The sequence below is a fragment of the Esox lucius genome, chromosome 19, assembly GCF_011004845.1.
Source record: "Esox lucius isolate fEsoLuc1 chromosome 19, fEsoLuc1.pri, whole genome shotgun sequence".
NCBI lineage: Eukaryota > Metazoa > Chordata > Actinopteri > Esociformes > Esocidae > Esox > Esox lucius.
In genome coordinates this window covers 16,039,305-16,060,113 of record NC_047587.1, presented here as the reverse complement: position 1 = coordinate 16,060,113, position 20,809 = coordinate 16,039,305, and the positions used below count along the sequence as shown (strand labels likewise).

The window sequence follows — 20,809 nt, the reverse complement described above, 5'->3', positions numbered from 1 at the left end:
TAAACCCTTTTTCGCCCGGCCTCTAACATATAATGTTTCTCATGATATTTGTGTAAGCAATTAAAAAGCTAATTGCAATTTCACTGTAATCTGATTGTAGTATAAATCTTTAGTATTTTATCATTTGTATTTGTATTTAATGTACAGACCTGTAATATGCATTTTATATTTTGTTTGTATAACACAGGTCTTTCATTTCATTACTTCATTACACTTGTATGGCCCCATTATCACCCTGCATTAGTATCAGAAGTATTACGGTATTGTATTACGGTATTCTGGTGCAAACGCACCCTAGCCTGCATCAGCGTTGCACTGACAGGTGCCGGAGTCTTCCGGAGGCAGCTTGCAGGACCTCTCTGCTCAGCTTTGTGATGCAGGAAGACTTCCAAGGCAGATTGTCCTATAATTTAGCATTGGCATAGCTGGAAAATAAGTTGGTTGGACAATATATCACTGGAGTCCATGATTTTTTAAATATCCAGTATTCTGCTGGGTTTTGTGCCGCTTAAAAAAAAAAGAAAGAAAAACTATTTCTCTTGCATTTGTGTCTGCGTTCAGTGCTCCAATACTATCAGATAGCATCAACAAGGTACATCTGAGCAATGCAGCCAGTCAGGTTCGGTCTGTCCTCTCTTTCACCTCGTCTACCATGTTCAGTATGTTTTTCTTGTTAAGGTAACATGAGGATATGTGATGGTACACCTGGTTTTACACAACAGCTGGGATTTTCTCTCTACAGTTTGGAAACTGTGTAGTCCCTTCATCACAGTGTTTAACCCATAAGTACTGTCTGTGTTACGATGTTGGTTTTTCTTCCGCTGTTTGCACTGTGATTTTATGTTTACATTTTAACAAAGTGCAGGTGCATCCTGTCATATTATAAAGAAGTGTCTGGATTAGTTAGCACCAGGTGTGCTTATCTGTTATTCACTATCTAGCTTTGTATGTTTGGCTTTAATGCCTGAAATGCAGAGCAATAGAGTATATTAAATATACTGAATGCATTTGTCCATTTTGTGTCAATTGTAATCAATACAATAATTACAAATCAACTTTGTTAGACTGATGTATCTTAATCTGTTGTGTTTTCTGCTGTTTCAAAAAAGGCAAAAGGAAAACTCACTCTAGTGTTCTGTGTCTGCATTCAATGCTCTATTACTATCAGATTTGACCAACTGCCAAGTACAAGTATAGATGGAAATCTGAACATTGCAGCTAGGTTTATCAGCCAGCCAGGTTCTGTTGGTCCTCTCTTACACCTCCTCAACCATGATCAGTATGTTTTCCTTTTAAGGGTTGTTTATCACAATGTATCTATGTTTCTATAGTCATTTTAATCAATGCAATAGTTTTGATTCACCTTTGTTAGGCTGGAATTATGTCCACCCATCTATGTCTGTCTGTATGGGCATCTATCACTCACTTTGAGGACATGTGGGGGAAAGGGCAATAATTATTACTGAGGTATAATTGGAGAAGCACCATAGGGACGGGCTTCCAATACATGTACAAGTTTCCCTGCTCAGGCCGGCGGTAAGGGGTCCTCTTGATGCAACAGGTGGAGGCGCAGACCCCCGCTCCTTTGGATGTCGACGGTGAGGCTGCTTATGCTGTGCGTGACCTGCTGGACTCCCGGAGGCGTGCGGGGCGCCTGCAGTATCTCGTCGATTGGGAGGGTTTCGGGCCGGAGGAGAGGAGTTGGGTGCCCGCCTGTGACGTCTTGGATCCTTCCCTGTGCCACGACTTTCACCGTCGCCGCCCCGACCATCCTGGCCCTCGCCGGGGTGGTCATCCTCGCGCTCTGCCCTCCTCCGCTCCTTGGAGAGGGGGAGATGTAACGACCACCCCTGCTACCTGCTCTGTCTACTCCCTGGAGTACTAGTAATGTTTCGTTATTCTTGATCTTATTACATTCAGTCCTGTCCTGTGTTATGGTCAAGCTACAAGTCCTCTGCCAATCTCTGTGTTATCAGCACCCAAGCGTGAACAGGTGTTTCCAGTTGCCTCGTTAGTATGGTATTTAGCCAGTATTGTTCAAGGACTGTTTGTGGATTATTGTTTCATGTGCCGTTTCTACGCTTGACAAGTCTTTGTTTTGGATACATTTTCATTAAATTCTTGTTGATTGCACTTGCCTCTGCTACTTACCTAAGAAACGTTACAGCTTCTAAGCTATATTTTGTGCAATGATATCTGTATAAATGCAGTGGGAATTGCAAGCGAGAAATAAAAACGAGCAAAACGATTTTGCTACAAGGCTAAAATGCATGTAAAGGTGCCTGTTTGTAAGGACTTTTGACAGTATTTATGTAAATTGTTCGTGTTTTTGAGTTTTAAAAGAAAAACGGCTGGACCTGACCAACCTTGCTAGTTTCCTCTGTATCACTACAAACAATCCGATTGGCAGGATAGATCCATCAATCAAATCAAAACGACAATAAATTCATTGTTCTGGAAAGATTTCATTAGCATCAATGAAAGCTGACATTCATATGGTAATCACGAAATCATTTTTCACAGCAGCCACAAAACTGGCGTAAGTGGATTTTATGTACAGTTACTTTGTCGGTCTGAAATGATTTGCTTTGAATTGAATAGTCTACGTTGTTTGAATGCCGTTCCTTATTATTGATTACTGTGGTACCTTCAGCCATTGTGATCCACAAAACAACTGAAATACGTTACGCCTTTTTTTGTTGGAAACAGCAACTAACAAATGGCATAATCTCAATTTTGCAAAGATTAAGGCTGTTTTTAAGTTAGACACGTGTGAGATATCATACGAAAATGGGTGTAGTCCATTGGACCAATAATAATAATTTAAAAACATTTACTGTTTGCATCCTGTGGCTCAAAATATGTGGAAAGAACAACTTTATGGGTTGAGGCCATTCGGAGAAGACATGAAAGGAAAACTGTGGGACCATGCATTGCCACACATACTGTACATGGAAAAATGTCATAACTGGTATGTTAATTATTAGCTAAAAAGCATAGCTACACCTGCTAACTTGGGTTTGCTAATTGTTAGAATACCATGTTTTAACTGTATTGTATGGCAATGCCTTATACATTTGTCAACTAGATGAGTTGTCTAATAGGTTGTAGAGTAGCTAACTAGCTTCACTGACATAGCTAGTAACCAAGCCATCATGTCTTGAAAGCTGTGATGCTCTACCACCACTTGTGTGGCAAGACATGTTTTAAGAACAAAAGCACAACTAGAAATATTCATTTTGCATTAGAGCAGGTATTCAATGTCTTGAAGGGGATCCTTGGTGGGCCACTTCTTTTTCAGGTTGTGAAATGGTGGCAAAATAGTGGCAAGAAATGTATAGCTTCTCCACACATAGGGTATCTCAGTCTTTTCTGCACTAGTCAGGGAGCCCACTAAGCAGTGTATGGAAACTGTAAAGCAGTTACAGTCTTCCATGGGTAAGCTCGTAAGGTGCTTGACAAAAATGGCCCATTAAGGGAAGGGAGGGAGGGAGAAAATAACTTGCAACAAATCTCAGCTTGAATTTGCAAGAATGCATGTGACTCTGAGACCAAGTTCAGATATCTATGGTGAAAATAAAGCTTTTTAACCTCAACGCTAATCGCTATGTTTGGCGCAAGCCTAACACCGCACATCATCCTGAGAACATAATTCTCACCATGAAGCATGATGGTGACAAAAACATGCTATTGGGATGCTTCTCTGTGTCGGGTCCTGGAAAGCTTGTGAACAGCAAAATGGATTCACCAAAGTACAGAGAAATCCTGGAAGATAACCTTTCTCCCAATTCCCAATTCAGGATATCTTCCAGCCGGCCAATGACACACAACATATAACCAAAGCCACACTTGGTGGTTTAAAAAACGAAAAAATATTTTGGAACAATTTGCTGATTAAGTTTTTAAACTTTTTTCAGTGACAGAATCTCTTAATTATATTCATTTTGATTTCATTTAAAATAAAATTAGCAAAAATCCAACGGAGTGAGTACTTGTGAGAACCCGTTTGCTGCTGGTTGGACAAATACTGTCTTTAGCGCATGCAGGAGATCACATGTGTTTTGTGAGACTTAAAAATATGCCATTTTCAAACAGGAGAGGTGAAATATATTGTTTTAGAAGAAAACACCTGAAGGTTACAAAAAGTTTATTTGATAGTGGGGTTTAAATAATGTGAAAAATATTTGGTGGAAATCACATCATATGGTACCAAAACAATGCTATCTCATAAAAGGTCTGTCAGCTTTGGGTTTTATGTTTTCTGTTATCACTGTTTGATTTGCAGTTTTCTTCTGCTACTGTATCTATTCTATTGCCAATATACATCACATGTGAGCATTATCTGATGTTGTATCTATTAACTTCCACAATGTCACTGTTTCCCTGGAAATCCAGTAACGTTCTGCACTATGTAATTAACCTACAGTGCTTTCATGTAAATACATCTCAGACCAGAGAAAAATACAAAGAAAACTGACTTGTTTTAAAAACAGGTTTTCATAAAAAATTTAAAAAGGACAACATTTAGTTATGAATCAACATTTATTAGTTATCATAATTGTATGTACACCAAAGGTACAACACTTATTGATATGTATGAACATACTTTTATACCACAGAACTGGTAAAGAAAAGAATTCATATATTTTTTGTCATTTTTCTTTAATACTTTATCTCCCCCCACATACTCTCTCCCTTTACATCAATATTACAACAACAGCTTTACAAAGAAGGGATTTCTATAAAGTAAGAAAGAGAGCAGAAGGTAGGGCTGGAGTGAGATAAGTTATCAGGTCTAGTCAGGAGGAGCCTATCAGAAACACAGAGATTCCAGTAGAATACAGACTTGAAGATATATTGGCCCATCTTAGAAGTACTGTGCCAATCTATTTCCATGTTACATCCTCTTTACTCAATATATTGGATATTTTTGTGTGCATGCAGTTAATTTTTATGAATATTACAAAAGGCAAAAAGATCAATCTGCCAATATAATGTCTGGATGGGTTTAATAAAATTTTGCTGGTGGTTTGATAGTGCTCATTCCACAAGGGTTAAGTATGGATATGCCTTAAGTTGGCCAATAAGGGAAATATGGCACTTGCTCTCTATTGTAAGTCTCTACCTATAAGGCAGGATCAAAACATGACCATTGACTGTTTTGTGTAGATGCCAATGTCTTACAGCATGGTGCATATAGCAGAGACTAGATGACAGACTATGTGTGAGTGTATTGTTCTCTGGTAGACGTTCTAGATGATTCCTGGAGCAGAATCTGGTTGACCACCTGAGGAGATATATTTTGGCAGGTAGTATGCCAGCCTGATCAGATAGTTAACTAAACTAACATCTGGTGCTTGTTTAATTAGTTAGTAGTACATACCGGGTGCATTTTACATTTTCCTCTGCAAACCTAGTCATGAGAATTTCCATCTCACCATCTTAGAAACAACACATCACACCATATGGACTACCTTCTTGAATCTGATATTTGTATTGTTCTAAATGTTTGTCTTTCCATAGTTTGCTTAAGAATCATGGTCATCTTCATAAACATTCTGCAGTGCCATTAAACATATTTATGTACAATGAAAATGAATGCACATGACTGATATTTCCATTGACACGAACATTCAAAACGCTTACATTAGATAAAAAAAGATATTTATATATTGATGTGTGACAGCTAAGTGAGACAACTAGTTAACAACTATTAACAAATAAGAAACAAGCAAATTATTTCACATTCCTTTCTATACATGTTGCCTAATCTATTTGTATTGAGAACATAGATAATATTTTTCTAGATTACAAAAAATCCACAGCAATGAATCTCTATTTCTACATACCATGTTGACTCCCCCCAAATAAAACAAATGAAAAAACAAAAACAAATATATGTTACCTACAATATATACACAAAGTGCCAGTAGACACTTCAATATCATGCTTTTGAGATAATCATATTTTTTTATTCATGCTTCTACAACAGTGAGTTTGCACATAAGTGTCCAACACTCCTCATTGGTGACAGACTGGTTTGCATCCTCTCATTTCTGGAGGACTTATTCCTGAAGGTCACAAGGTCAAAGGCCAGGCCCTAGGGCAATAAGAGGCGTCAGTGCTGTGTTCTGCAGCTCACTAATTGCATGTACAAATGTGTGTGTGGTGACTTGAGTTGTGAGGTGTGCATGAGGTGTGCATGAGGTGTGTGTGTGCATTTTTGCACTGCACATGTTAAGAGTGATAGCATGTGGATGTGTGCACATTTCTGCCAGTGTGCATGTATGCAAGGGAGGTTGCGTGGAAATGTGTGGATGTTTGTTTCTGTGTGAACATTTGTGCATGTGTGTTTGTTTGTTCTCTGTGTTTTATGTTAATGTCCACACAGCTTTTACCGCAGAAAAACACTGTGCTGTGGCATAGAAAAAGCACACTTTGTTATACAGGCTCGAAAGCAATGTGGTGTTGATCTTCTGACTGAGATGTTCAGGTAATTAAAGAAGTGTGTGCTGCACTGTGAATGCTAGTGTTAAGTTTTCTAGTGTTACTTGAATTACAACTGTCATAACGATCAAACTGACAGTACAGTTTGGAGTTAACATCTTCAAGGCAAGGTTGTCTTTGAGGAAATCAACAAAATGAGACGAGGGCACGACACATATAAAGAAATGTCATCCGTACCTGTAAAATCACTCAATTGCACAAAGCATCTCTCACAATCACGTTCACTTTGTGTCTGCCTCTCTATTTAGCCATTTTGGTTCCATTAGGGGGATAGAACCACACAGTAGTCAAGTTTGCAGTGGTCATTTACAGAAAGCCAGCTGAAAACAGCAGTAACCATCCGAACCCTGCGATACAGCTGAAGCATTCAGTTGTCAGCGTCTACGGTAAGAGGTCATAGTTGTTTACGCACTAAAAAGATCCCACTCCAGGGCTGGATAGAAATATGTTGATATGTTGCATTGCCACCTGACCACTAGTTGTGCAGCGAGTTATAAACTTTTTCCAACTTAATTAAATTAACTAATTTCATTTTAGTTCTGTGGTTGTTTTTGTGGAAAGGTTAATTAGATATGTGTTTGAGCTTTTACACAGAAAATAAGCTAAGAAAATCAATGGAATAGTAAAGTAAAAAATATTGGTACCTTTGCTTATGTACTATTCCTGACAAGAATCAGTTAGTAAAAGTAACTAACATAGTTTTAAAGGGAAGCTTTATCTCAGTCATATAGATGCAAGATATACAAAAATGTTTCTCTTGAAAAAATACCAAGGTGGTAAACAGTCAACATTTTCAAAGTCAAAGCTTTCATATTCAAGTTGTGCTATGTAAAGGCTAGTAGCCTATTGTCTATCATGAGCTGGTTAATCTGGTCCACCAGTCGGCTCTTTCTCTGTCTGTTCAGCCTGGTAATGAGATTATGAGCCGGTAAACGTGTTGAGGGCTTTATTAAATTGTCTTGTACCCAGTCAAGGAGTTAATGATGAATGAAGCCTGAGTATAGTTTCCCTTATTGGGTTATTCAAATGACAAAAGTCAAATGTAAAACCAAACTAGTGTAAAAAAAGGGATAACAAAATGATACGTGACCCTTTCACCCTCAAAGCTGAAATTGGGCTTTATGTACTCTGTATAATGTTCACACTAAGTTTTAAAAATGTATAAACTTAATTTGTGCTAAATGTAATTTGTGCTTTACCTAATAATGTATGTCTATCATGTTTCTAAATATCTCTCAATAATATACTTTGTAATAACACTTCTTTCTCATTTTTGTTGACCTCACATAATCAAATGAGTAGCTCCAGGGCATGGAAGAGGATTATGATATATTTCTCGTAATACTTTACTTAATATAAACATTCTCTGCACTGAAACTATTCATATTGAGTAGAAACATTTTCTTTTTCAATTTTGTTTTGAGGCAATGCAATAATTGCATACAGATACATGTATTTGTTTTGTTGTTGCTAGATTTGATCTGAACGGTGAGACATTTCACTCTAAAATTAGCTAGAAGGGATTGTGCACAGAGTAAGAAACCCTGAAAGATAAATCAATGACTGTCAATGAAGTCATGGTGGCGTTTCAAAGGCTTCGGCTTCATTGATTATTTGCTTGTTTGGTCCCTATTAGTAACTGGTGAGATATGTCATGTTCTCACTCCAAACCCATTCACACATACACACACACTCACACAGACACAGTACAGAAACTCACATTAGAGCCAACATCGAAAAAGTCCCTTACCCTTACAGCAGACAACAAAACACGTAACAATAAAAAAGGGTGGAGAGGTTCCATGTTTCTTCTGTTTTGTGCTTTTGATTTCCAGAGAACATCTGCTTGTTAAGTAAGGCTCATGCTGCAGACCCCGCCTTTACAGGTTTGTGTCTGTGTTCTACAGTATCACCACCCTGATTCCCCCTGGGGTTTGTGGGTAATATCAGCTAACAAAGACAGTCCGATAGGTCACAGGCTCTGTCAACTCTTGTGAGGTAAAAGGGGCCAGCGGAAAAACAGCTGTTGTCTGCAACTACTCTGGTATCGTTTGTAATGTAATGACACTCCTGAAATACTTTAAAGTTTTGATACAGGGATTCCTTTAGTCTAGCATGACTCACATCCTCATGTTCCAACATTGTCTGCTGTTAGACTGCCAGATTACCAGTGTAAAACTCACAGCTACCATCTGAAGGACTGTTGTTCCAAAGTTGCTCCTCCACACGCTGACCTTCCCCCTGCTTTAAATGCATTACTCTCATAGAAACAAGATGCATATCTTTATAATAAAACTTTAGTTTGTTTTTCTCTTCCCTCCCTCCCTCCCTCCCTCCCAATCCTTGATGTCCATTGTGCAAGTGTTTACTACAAAGCACATGTTAGTGCTCTAACAGGTAAAACATACCTCTGTTATCATCCCACCAACAAGTGAATTAGTATTAGTCATCTCAGTCAGACAGACGGTTAGAAACACTGTAAAGGGACTAATAAAAATAAAAACTACATAGAAAGACAATTAGTAGTTCTGTTTGCATGACTTTTGTTCACTCTTTTTTTCACCAAATTGGAAAGCGTGTGGAGCTGGGGATCTCTGTGCTGGCTTTATTCACGTTTCCCGGGCTCCTCCTCAACAAGCGCGCACTCTGCCATGGCTGCTGCAGCAGTAGAGCCATTAGTGGCTGAGGTTACCTGAAAGCAGTCATCAAAAAAATCTAAACAGTAGGTTCACACATTTCATTTAAACAGTGCATGCTTCATGATCTGCACTGCTTTGACGTGAACACTTATGAGAGTAGGGAACACATTTAAACAGTAGGTTTAAGATGGTCATTTAAAAATGTCGATTTTGTGGTCAATTTCAATTTTCATTGCTTTTCACATTTTATTTTTTGATAACCCTCCCAAGTAGGCTATTAGCTTAGAAGTGGCCATTTTAGATATAGAAACTTGGCGACACCGGGATGAAAACAAGTTCAGTAAATTGTCTTCCCTCACAATGAGGCCTTGGCTCATGCAGCAACACCTAGCAGACTTAGGACAGCCGAAGATCTAGACATGTTTCCTCTGAAGCACATCTCGCCAAGCCATTTGACTTCATTTAACATTGCTTGCTCAACCAGAAAGTTCAGATTCGCAGACATATAAATGTACTTGCCAGCAATTACTATTGAGTTTGCCAGCCACTACCACAAGGAGTCACTAAAGCATGTTAAGCCAAGGCAGAACTTATGCATCACCAACCCTGGATAGTGGTGAGCCAATTTGCACTGCCACATGCCAGGCCCCTAGGAATTGTCAATATTTCACAACTAGGATTATAAAATAATAGGTATTTTACTTAGAAATGTTATATCTCAATCAGTTATATACATGTGCAAAACATTGGTTCTGTATTCCAGGAAATGAATAAGAACATATAAGGTTTCAGGAAGACCTGGACAACACTGAGAATCATGCTGATGAATCATGCTGATGGAATCAAGATGGTCTATCTTTACGAGCACCAGCCCTTTTTACTGACCTAAGAAAAATATACATTTAATCACAACTTAAACATGCAGTAATATAGAACATTTCAGAAAAAGGCAATAAAAATTTGAAAATAAACAGTGTACAACATTGTGCAATGTTATATTTTAGTCTGTACAAGTTATGTGCAAGGCGTTCTACATTGCTATGCATCTTTGGATAAATGTTAGACAAGTTATATGAGTTAATTTATGTACAGCGAAGACATACAAGAAAAGAAAGAAAACATTTTTGAAGAATACAGCCTTTGTGCCATGCCTCGCTGGTTTAATGGATGGATGCAAAGATGTCAAAATATATTGTCTTGGTCAGACCACTGGAGTGAAAGGGCTTCAATGTTGCTAAGCAACATTCTAAATCCTATAATAAATGAAAGGGTTCATCAGTAGGTCCTTTGATAGTTGGTCTGGTGCTGGAACACAAGCAGCCCAAATTCCGACATTATCATAGCAGCAAACAGCCCTCTCACTTGGTCAATTCAAACAGTACATTGAAAGTGTTACTTTTTTATATTCTCTGTGCTGCATTGTACAACTGACTAAGAGACATTTCTCACAATGAGTAGGAATAGCTGGTATGGAAATGCAAAAGCATCTTACCTCTAAATACAGAGAATAAGTCAATCTGAAGTCTGAAGGGTACCAGGTCTAAACATATGCAGTGCAAATGAAGCACCTTAACACTACAATTATACCCCAACATTTATATCCAAACAGGTTTTCAACACAGTTACACTGGACTTGGTAGGCTTGCCCAGCTACAGTGGATATAAAAAGTCTACACACCCCTGTTAAAATGCCCGGTTTTTGTGATGTAAAATAATGAGACAAAGATAAATCATGTCAGAACTTTTTCCACTTTTAATGTGACCTATAATGTGAACAATTCAATTTAAAAACAAACTGAAATCTTAGAGGGGCAAAAATGAAAAATAAAACCTTTTTCTCAGTTGCATCTCAGAGCAAAAGCCATGGTCTGCAGAGAGCTTCCAAAGCATCAGAGGGATGTCATTGTTGAAAGATATCAGTCAGGAGAAGGGTATAAAAGAATTTCCAAAACATTAGAACACAGTGAAGACAGTCATCATCAAGTGGAGAAAATATGGCACAACAGAGACATTACCAAGAACTGGACGTCCCTCCAAAGACTAGAAGAATACTGGTCAGGGTGGCTTCAAAGAGGCCTACAGCAACATTAAAGGAACAGCAGGAATTTCTGGCAAGTACTGGCTGTGTGCTACATGTGACAACAATCTCCCGTATTCTTCATATGAACGGGCTATGGGGTAGGGTGGCAAGACGGAAGCCTTTTCTTACAAAGAAAAACATCCAAGCCCGGCTGAAGTTTGCAAAAACAGACATCAAGTCTCCCAAAAGCACATGGGAAAATGTGTTATGGTCTGATGAAACCAAGGTTGAACTTTTTGGACATAATTCCAAAAGGTATGTTTGGCACAAAAACAACACTGCACATCACCCAAAGAACACCATACCCACAGTGAAGCATGGTGGTGGCAGCATCATGCTTTGGGGCTGTTTTTCTTCAGCTGGAACCGGGGTCTTAGTCAGGGTGGACGGAATTATGAACAGTTTCAAATAGCAGGCAATTTTGCCACAAAATCTTCAGGCGTCCGTTAGAAAGCTAAAGATGAAGTTCCCCTTTCAGCACGACAATGACCCAAAGCACACATCCAAATCCACAAAAGCATGGCTTCACCAGAAGAAGATTAACGTTTTAGAATGGCCCATCCAGAGCCCAGACCTGAATCCAATTGAACATCTGTGGGGTGATCTGAAGAGGGCTGTGCATAGGTGATGTCCTCGCAATCTGACAGATTTGGAGAGCTTTTGCAAAGAAGAGTGGGCAAATATTGCCACGTCAAGATGTGCCATGCTAATAGACTCCTACCCAAAAAACTGAGTGCTGTAATAAAATCAAAAGGTGCTTCAACAAAGTATTAGTTTAAGGGTGTGCACACTTATGCAACCAGGTTATTGTGATAAAAAAAAAAAAATCACAAAGATTTCCATTGGTTTTTCAATTGAATCGTTCAGGTTATAGGTCACATTAAAGGTGGAAAAGTTTCTGACATGATTTATCTTTGTCTCATTCTTTTACATCACAAGAACCAGGCATTTTAACAAGGGTGTGTAGACTTTTTATAACCACTGTTGCTGGCTCCTCTCTGAATGTTTTGAGTCATGAAGTGGTAACCTAAATGGCTTAGCTAGCATGCTATTAGACAGCAATATATCATGCTGATTTGTGACAATAATTAATTGTGTATTATCTTGTTAATTGGATTAATATCTAGTAAGTTGGATTAAACTCCTACTGATTCAATTATTTATATTCTCCACTTGTGAGTTACACCGTCTCTCATTTTAAATGTAAATTTCTTTTTCCTGGTTTGCAGTTTTCCTGGTATTTTCATACTATGTTTAGGGCATTTACACAGAAATATATTCAGCCATTTTTGAATGTATTCTTAGTTAACAATAAAAAGGCACAAAAGCTGCTATTCCAAGTAAATGCACACTGAAATATATACACAGGTATATACATATATACTGTATATAGTATGTATATCCAGCATATGGTATATTTTGTTTTTCAGAGATTGTTCTTAAAGATGCATTCCAAGTTTTTTCTTCTATTCTTTTTTTTTTTGTTGTTGCTAAAATGGAGTCTGAGAATTGCATACTGTCATGTATGTGCCATGTACCCCATGTCATCAATACCACTCACTTTCAAACTTGGACTAGTTGCGGTATGATTATGATTCTACTCGTAGATTATACACATTTAAACAACATATTACACAACCAGCAAAAATGGGAGGTTTAAAAAAAAATTGCCATTTGAAAACATCCCGGAAAGCATCTTTAAAAGAACTGTATTCATTTCAATTGCATCTTCAACAACCATGCAAAATGAAAGAGACAAAAGAAAAGGTGCAATGCAAGCATGCAGCATGTTAGGCAGCTATATGCAGGTCTCTACGTCTGTAAGCGTTAATTGTACCTTGCACTCATCTACTATGACTGAATTGTGAGCGGCATACTGGACGCACTGGTTAGAGTTGTTTTCGTGGTGGTTCTTGAGGTCATCATAGTAGGACGAAGTCTTGTTCATCATTTCAATGTCGTCTGACTTGCCCTGCGTAGCATCCAGCTCATCTAGCTCAGCCTTGGACATGTGGTACACAATCCCTGCGCCATATGAGTCTCCCACTACGTTCACAGAGGTACGGAACCGGTCCCTGAAGTAGGAAATATGAATTGGTGGGAAACCAAAAAAATAAGTGTTTTGAGTACATAAGAAAAAGGGGTGACATACGGTAGATCAGAAACATTGTGAGCACGACCTGCAATAAGCTCATTTACTTTGAATCCAGCTGCCCACATTAACTTGGAATCACTAGAACTGCACATGAACTCACAAGAGCCAGTCAACAGCAACCAGCAGACTGATGTCCTGAGTTGGCAGGCCGACTGCTGTGAGAATCAGAAGCATGGTCACTAGTCCAGCACTGGGAATACTGGCTGCACCAACACTGGCCAGTGTGGCTGTCAGACTGAATTGAGAGAATGAGAGACAGGAGATGAACCACTTTATGGATGAAATTGCTCTACAGATTAAACGCAATAGCCCAAAGGCCAAGGACTGTCTATTAACTGGATTCCACTTGAGGCTAATGGATATAGCTACTTCAGAATGAGTTGATGTGATTGTAAATATAACACTATGGGAAGCCAGGATGTTGGGACTGGCAGTGCTAATTTAATCCTTTATAGGTGTATTTGAAGGCAGCAAATTGGAAAGACTGCAAGTGTTGAGTAGACTTACGCTATCCATTGTGATTATGTCTGCTAATTGTAAATATCAAAAGTTATAGTGCTACTACATTTTGTTACTTACTTTGAGAAGGTAGTTGCAGTATTCCCACCCTCGTCAGAAAGTATGCCCTATAGCTCTCCGTACCTGACTGTGACAATCTGGCCAGCGTCCAGGTGGATGTTGTTCATCTGGGCAATAAAGATGGCTGCCACAGCTTCATAGAGGGCAGTACCGTCCATGTTGATTGTGGCGCCGACAGGCAGCACAAAACGGGTGACTCTCTTATCAATGCCCAAGTTCTCCTCCAAGCAACGGAAGGTGACAGGGAGTGTACCAGCACTGACAGAGACAAACATCGATAGTTACAGTTAGGTCTGGAAATATTTGGACGCTGACACAATTTTCATAATTTTTGCTCTGTATGCCACCACAGTGGTTTGAAATGTGCAGACTTTCAGCTTTAATTCAAGGGGTTGAACAAAAATATCGTATGAAACATATCCCCTTATTTTAGGGGCTCAAATGTAATTGGCCAAATTAACACAGTCATAAATATAATGTTAATTTTTAATACTTTGCAGAGAAACCTTTGCAGGCAATGACAGCTTGAAGTATGGAACACATGGACATAACCAAAAGCTGGGTTTCCTACTTTGTAATGCTTTGCAAGGCATTTACTTCAGCTGTCTTCAGTTGTTGTTTGTTTGTGTGTCTTTCTGCCATTGGTTTTGTCTTCAGCAAGTGAAATGCATGTTCGATCGGGTTGAGATCAGGTGATTGACTTGGCCATTGCCGAATAGTCCACTTCTTTGCCTTAAAACACTCCTGGGTTGCTTTCGCAGTATGTTTTGGGTAATTTTCCATACGTAAAGTGAAGCTCTATCCAAACAACTTTGCTGAATTTGGCTGAATCAGAGGAGACAGATTCAGACATCTGAGCTTCTGTCTTCAGTCACATCATCAATAAACACTAGTGACCCAGTGCCATTGGAAGCCATCACATTGCCCTCACCGTGTTTTACAGGTGATGTGGTATGCTTCGAATCATGAGCTGTACCAAGCCTTCTCCATACTTTTTTCCACCAACATTATGGTACAGGTTTATATAAGTTTCATCTGTCCAAAGATTGCTGTTCCAGATGTTATTAGATGTTTTTTGGCAAAGTCTTATCTGGCCTTTCTATTTTTGAGGCTTATTAATGGTTTGCACCTTGTGGTGAAACCTCTGTATTTGTCCTTGTGAAGTCTTGTCTTTATGGTGGATTTGGATTATGATATGCCTACCTCCTGGAGTGTTCTTCAATTGGCTGGATGTTGTGAAGGGGTTTTTCTTTCTCATGGAAAGGATCCTTACGATCATCCATCACTGATGTCCAGCCTAAGTATGACCTGTTTCACTTGCATTGAGAGCTCCTTTGACTGCATGTTATGGGTTCACAGCAACAGCTTCCACATGGGAATTCCACACCTGGAATCAACTCCAGACCTTTTACCTGCTTAACTGATGAAGGAATAACCTATACCCTTCCATGAAACAGCTTTTGAGTTAATTTTCCAATTATTTTTGGTCCCTTGAACAAAAGGGGGCTACATAATAAAGAGCTGTAATTCCTAAACCCTTCCTCCGATTTGGATGTGAACACCCTCAAATTAAAGCTAAAAGAGACTGCAATTTAAGCCCATATTCATTATTTAACTGTAACTTGAATATACTTTGGTTAACAGCCAAAATAAAAAAGACTTGTGTAAGTGTACAATTATTTAGGGACCTAACTGCATACGTGACTATAGCAGCAGGGATGACTGCTGTAGGCCCTCTTCCTAAGACAGTAATGAAGTTGCCTAGAATATTTCACAAGTTCAGCCCACATATGGAATATATGATATGAACATGATCTGGTACTATTTTAAGTAAAAATTATTTGTCTATATCAATTGACTGCAGTGAAATAAATATTTTCAATGGTGATCAGTCCATAGTTCCTGGCTATACCTAGAGGCTGTCCCAAGAGCAGTAATCCAGGCCTGGAAGATGCCCATGAAGAAGGTGTAGGGGTTTTTCCTGACAATGGCAAAGTAGATGGCGGGCAAGAAGATGGCTCCATGAATTATCAAGCCCACAATCACTGTCACCATGTACATCCCCAGCTGCCTAGCAACCACCTCCAGGTCATCGATGGAGATGATCTTACCACAGATCAAGCAGCAGATACCGAAGGGGGAGTACCTGGGGAGAGCAGAGTTTTAACAATGTACACTATGTGCTCATTACAGACCAAAAGGAAATCATCGTACTCTGTCCTTGCCAAAAAATACACCATAGTTTCACATTTTTAAAACACTCAAAAGTTAGACATGTTTTTTCATATTTCACTACCCTAGGTCCAGACCTGTGGAGTGTGCTTGAAAGACTGCTCCTGAAGGATCTCTTACCACATGATCATGATGACCAGGTTCATAACAATCTCATTGAGGATGTTGAAGAACTCGAGCATAAGCTTGGCTCTCTCGCCCATCTTTCCCATGCAGATGCCAAAGGCAATGAAGAATCCAATAACACCTACATCACACAATCAGGAAAATGAATTCCAGCTGGGAATGAGGAAAGTAAATCGTCTCACAGAGATACAGTACCAGTCAAAAGTTTGGGCACCGATTCATACTGAATATGGAAAGAAAAGTAGATAAATGAGTAGGGATTATTTTTTTATAATAACAGGTGAGTTGTACCCAGAGTTCAATTCAGTGGTAGGATAATGATATAAAGCACTGGTTTATACTCAGACATTGAAAGTTTAAACTGTGTTATGCATGTACGTTTTGACGGTATTAAAAATAATTGCGACCTAGTCAAACATGGCAGTCACTATACCTAACACATTCATTCCACTCTTGAATTGTAGAGACTTCTTTGTGATGAACTCAGGATCCTTGGTTGCGTTGGAGAGGAGACCTTCCAAGGTGGTAGTTGCATTGACATCCTCCACAATGACCTTCTCTACCTTCTTAGTTACTGTCTGGATCTGAAGTGGGACAATAGAACACAGACCTCAAGTCCTCAAACCGCCCCTCAAGCCATCTTAATGTTTGGAAATAATAAGTGTATACCGTAATTTCACGTTTATAAACAGCGGCTTACATATACATGGATATACAAAACATTTTAACCTAGAGCGGTTGATACATGGGTGTGGCTAATAAACAAGTTTGCATTTTTAAAACCGTATCCATCGGCGACCCTTTTCACAGATGACTGCTTGATGACATGGAGGCTTCAGAAACTCATGTTACAGTACAAATGGCGTTAAAGGGTTTTAAAAAACAGTTTATTCTTCAACAAATTAATTTTGGTAGCGCCCTTTGACAGATTTTTTATTTTAATGTACAATGTATGTATGAGTCATAATTCTCTGGGCAAATGCGGTTTATATATGGGTGCAGTTAATACTTGGGTTTGTATACACACAAAGCTATAAAATTAATGGTGTGGTTTATACATGGTGCGGGTTATAAACGGGGAATTACGGTATGTGATCTTCATTAACCTACTTTGTTCAGGGGTACCTCGTCTAGGCCAATTCTCACTGTATTAAACATGAAATATTAACTGACTCAAATACCTGGGAGTGATTTGGAGTACCATACCTGCTGGAAGCAGGCCTGTACCAGGTTTTCAGGGAACAGGTTCCTGATGAGGTCAAAGAAGGCATCCAGGCTGGAGACATCATCGTGTTTGTCACCCTCTCCCAGCTGCTCCTTCATCTTGGGGTCTCCAGGGTGGATGACCAGCACCAGGATGACTCCCAGCACGGCAGCAATCACTGTGGTGGACATGTAGTAGACCATAGCCCGGGTTCCCAGGCGACCGCTAGACTTGGCATCTAGACCAGCCAGACCTGCAACAGGAACAAGTAGGTCAGTCTAGGATTTTTCCTCTCTCAGATTATATGTTGGTATTACAGTATACTAAAGATACTTTAGAGAAAGAAAATGACTGATATTATGACAACCTGTTAATATGACAAAAAAAAGAGAAAAAAAGTTTTTAAATCATTATGGTAAATGTATATATTATGAGAAACAGTAGTCAACTCTCCTCTGATGAAACCATGACTTTACTGTACCTGTGATTAAACTGGAAATGATGAGAGGCAGGATTAACATCTTCAGCATCCTCATCAGGATGTCTCCAGGGAAGGCAATCACCATGATAATGTCCGGGTGGATGGGAGAAGCATAACGAAGCAACATCCCAGATACTGCCCCCAAAATCACACCTGGAGAATAAGAGACGGGTCAGTTGCTATGAAGGGGTGTAAATGAATGCCCATATATACACAGGCAGACCCAGGTGTGGTAAAGAATGAAAGAGACACCATAAGGGAGAGGAACATATACTTAATAGAGACCAGAGAGAGAAAAAGCAGAGCAGTGGTGAGGAGGTTCTGTGCTACAATATTCGGAATAACCCTGATGAAGGGACGCCAAGAGCTCCACAGAAGCCATGAGGTTCTATTTGGTTCCGTTTTGTTTTTGCCATTGTCCCTGACTGTAGGCCGTTCTGTTTGGTTTTCGTCCATCGTTCTTGAATGTAGCTTGTCCTTCTGTAGTTATTGTTTTCACCTTGTTATCTCCTTATGTAGCCTACCCAGAATTGAGTTCAACCTACTCATATTACTTGGGGTTATCAAGGGACGTCAGGGTTGACAAACTCTGATTGCTTAAACTGGTGTTAAACGGTACTACGACGGTGATTAAGATGTTTGTTAGTTGGCTCGGTGTTAACTAAATTGGAATTTGTGCATGTTTGCCTGAATGGGGCACGTTCAGCAACGCAAGCTGGGTTTTGTAGAATGTGCTCCGTATTCTTCCCTGGAAGAATGCATGTAAATAATGTCAGGATATTAGGAGATTAAAGCAAGATTAATGGCTAAATCTCACACCGTGGCGGCTAACAAAGCCAGGGAGGGTTGTTGCAGCACAGTGCCGACAGAGTAAATTCGTAGGAGCAGTGTCATAATTATGTTCTCTATTCGGCTCTTCTTTTATTTGTAGTGTGATTGAGATTTAAGGTAAGGACAGGTTAAATTGTCTATCTAAATATGTGAAAAATATTAAGATCATTTATGGCCTACACATGGGCTATGTCTGAAATTGACCCATAGCTCACTGTTAGTGATTTAAGATAAAGGCGAATCCATTAAGCGCATAGGTTGTAGGGCTCCCTGTATGAATTGAATGATCAAATACCTGAACACGAATGCTGTGAAATTACTTCCTATTCACATAACCCAACCCCCCCCCCCCCCTTCTCTTAGTGGCGCTGTAATGGGAATATGCGTACGGTCAATTGCACCAATCACCCTCCAGATTCCTATAGGAAAACAAATGTTCTGTATATGGCCTATGCATATTAAAAATAGACCAAGTATTTTTTGCGAATTGCGATCTTATAAATAGCATATTTGAATGCTTAAATGGCCTGGGAACACAACAACGCATCACGCCGTTTAGTGAGAGCAAGTATGCTACCACCTTGCGAACTGCACGACATAAAGTACAGTATTCTTGCTCAGATGTTCAGCATCACCAATGGAATACATGAATTGTCCGCTGACAAAATATCGCAAACCAAAGCACACGTCTGTTCAAAAGACAAGGCATTACTCCGGCGAGTGGCATTAGACGTCTGGCCCTAGAAGCCGGCAAAGATACGAAGTTCCCTCAGATGAGAATCGATGTCTTTATTAGAAAACATCATCGGGGTAAAATAGAGGAGTTACACCCTCGTGTCGGGCGGTTCATATGTTGGGTAACATCAGGTTGACCATGAGGATAGCTCGGAGCAGTTCAGTGATGCAGCGTAAATTGCCACGACAGCATACCTCCGGTAAAACGTATTCACCTTTTGTAGTACGTGTTAATCTGGAAGTTACACCCTACGTCACTACATTACTCCGGAAGTTACCTCGATAAGCCAGTTACCTCGCTTCGCTTCGACTGTGTTGACGCATTAAGTGTGTTTTATGTATGCGTCTCAGCCTGCATGCCTTATCTTCCTGCTGTCTTGTTTTTTGCCTGCCCTCGTGTTGTCATTAAACCGTCGTTGTCTGCCAGTATTGCCAACTCTTGCGAGACAAACAAGTAACCGCACCTTCAAAAACAAGCCCAATATTGTTGTAGCGTGTTACAGTCGATAAATGAGCCTCTAACATATTAAACTGAAACCACTCAGAGTTTGAAACGCAAAACGTATTTTAACATCAACAAGCAAATAATTATTTACAAAAAATAATCAAACGTCCACAACGCGTATAGGGAGGGCAGGCACTATCCTGGACCACCTTTTGGCGGCATCGTTTGTGGAAATGTATCTAGCGCTATGTCATCTAATGTCATGAATGATGACTCCTCATCACTGCTGTACTAAGTGACTATAATATTCAATACTTCTACCATACTGTTCATACTCCCCATCCTACTCTTTCAAAAATTGCTGCTAGTTTACTGCGTTATTATATTATTGCTTTCTCTTCTTGCTATATTTTTCCTGTGTATATATTTTTGTTCTTAATTCTCGATACGTAGTTGATATGGTTCCAATACCCACTTTCGAAATCTCAGCTATATGTATGCTAGACAGAAAACTATAAATTCCACAAATCCTCAAGCACCTCCCCCCGTGCCCCAGAGAGAGAGAGAGTTGGCCTCTGACTGCTCCTTCCCCCTGCAGCTCTAACTGCACACTGGGCCGGTGGTCAGCCTCTGTCTCTCTCGCTGTCCTGCTCAAACCAGACAAGGCTCAGACCCAAGACCCCCATCCCCCGTAGGCTGCACTTCCACTGCTGCTAGATCCCTGCCAAATAATGAATGCCCTGAGAGGCTGTTTCACAGCATATTTCAAGCATCACTCCCACTCTGCATATATTT

General features: G+C 39.6%; 1 protein-coding gene across 3 annotated transcripts in view; it reads right to left on the bottom strand.

Moving 5' to 3' along the window:
- Positions 1–4,742: 4,742 nt before the first annotated feature.
- slc1a2b (solute carrier family 1 member 2b) overlaps positions 4,743–20,809 on the bottom strand; it is a 46,689-nt gene continuing 30,622 nt past the window's right edge. Inside the window, exons 3-11 of one of the 3 annotated variants that reach the window (XM_010883666.4) lie at positions 18,004–18,156; positions 17,525–17,775; positions 16,752–16,902; positions 16,313–16,439; positions 15,873–16,106; positions 14,024–14,218; positions 13,482–13,616; positions 13,064–13,301; positions 4,743–9,199 (exon numbers count right to left, since the gene is read on the bottom strand). In XM_010883666.4, the coding sequence (XP_010881968.1) occupies positions 9,113–9,199; positions 13,064–13,301; positions 13,482–13,616; positions 14,024–14,218; positions 15,873–16,106; positions 16,313–16,439; positions 16,752–16,902; positions 17,525–17,775; positions 18,004–18,156 (1,571 nt within the window). In that variant the 3' untranslated portion in view covers positions 4,743–9,112. The remainder of the gene's footprint in view (positions 9,200–13,063; positions 13,302–13,481; positions 13,617–14,023; positions 14,219–15,872; positions 16,107–16,312; positions 16,440–16,751; positions 16,903–17,524; positions 17,776–18,003; positions 18,157–20,809) is intronic. The other 2 variants (XM_010883668.3, XM_010883667.4) reach the window with 2 other exon arrangements.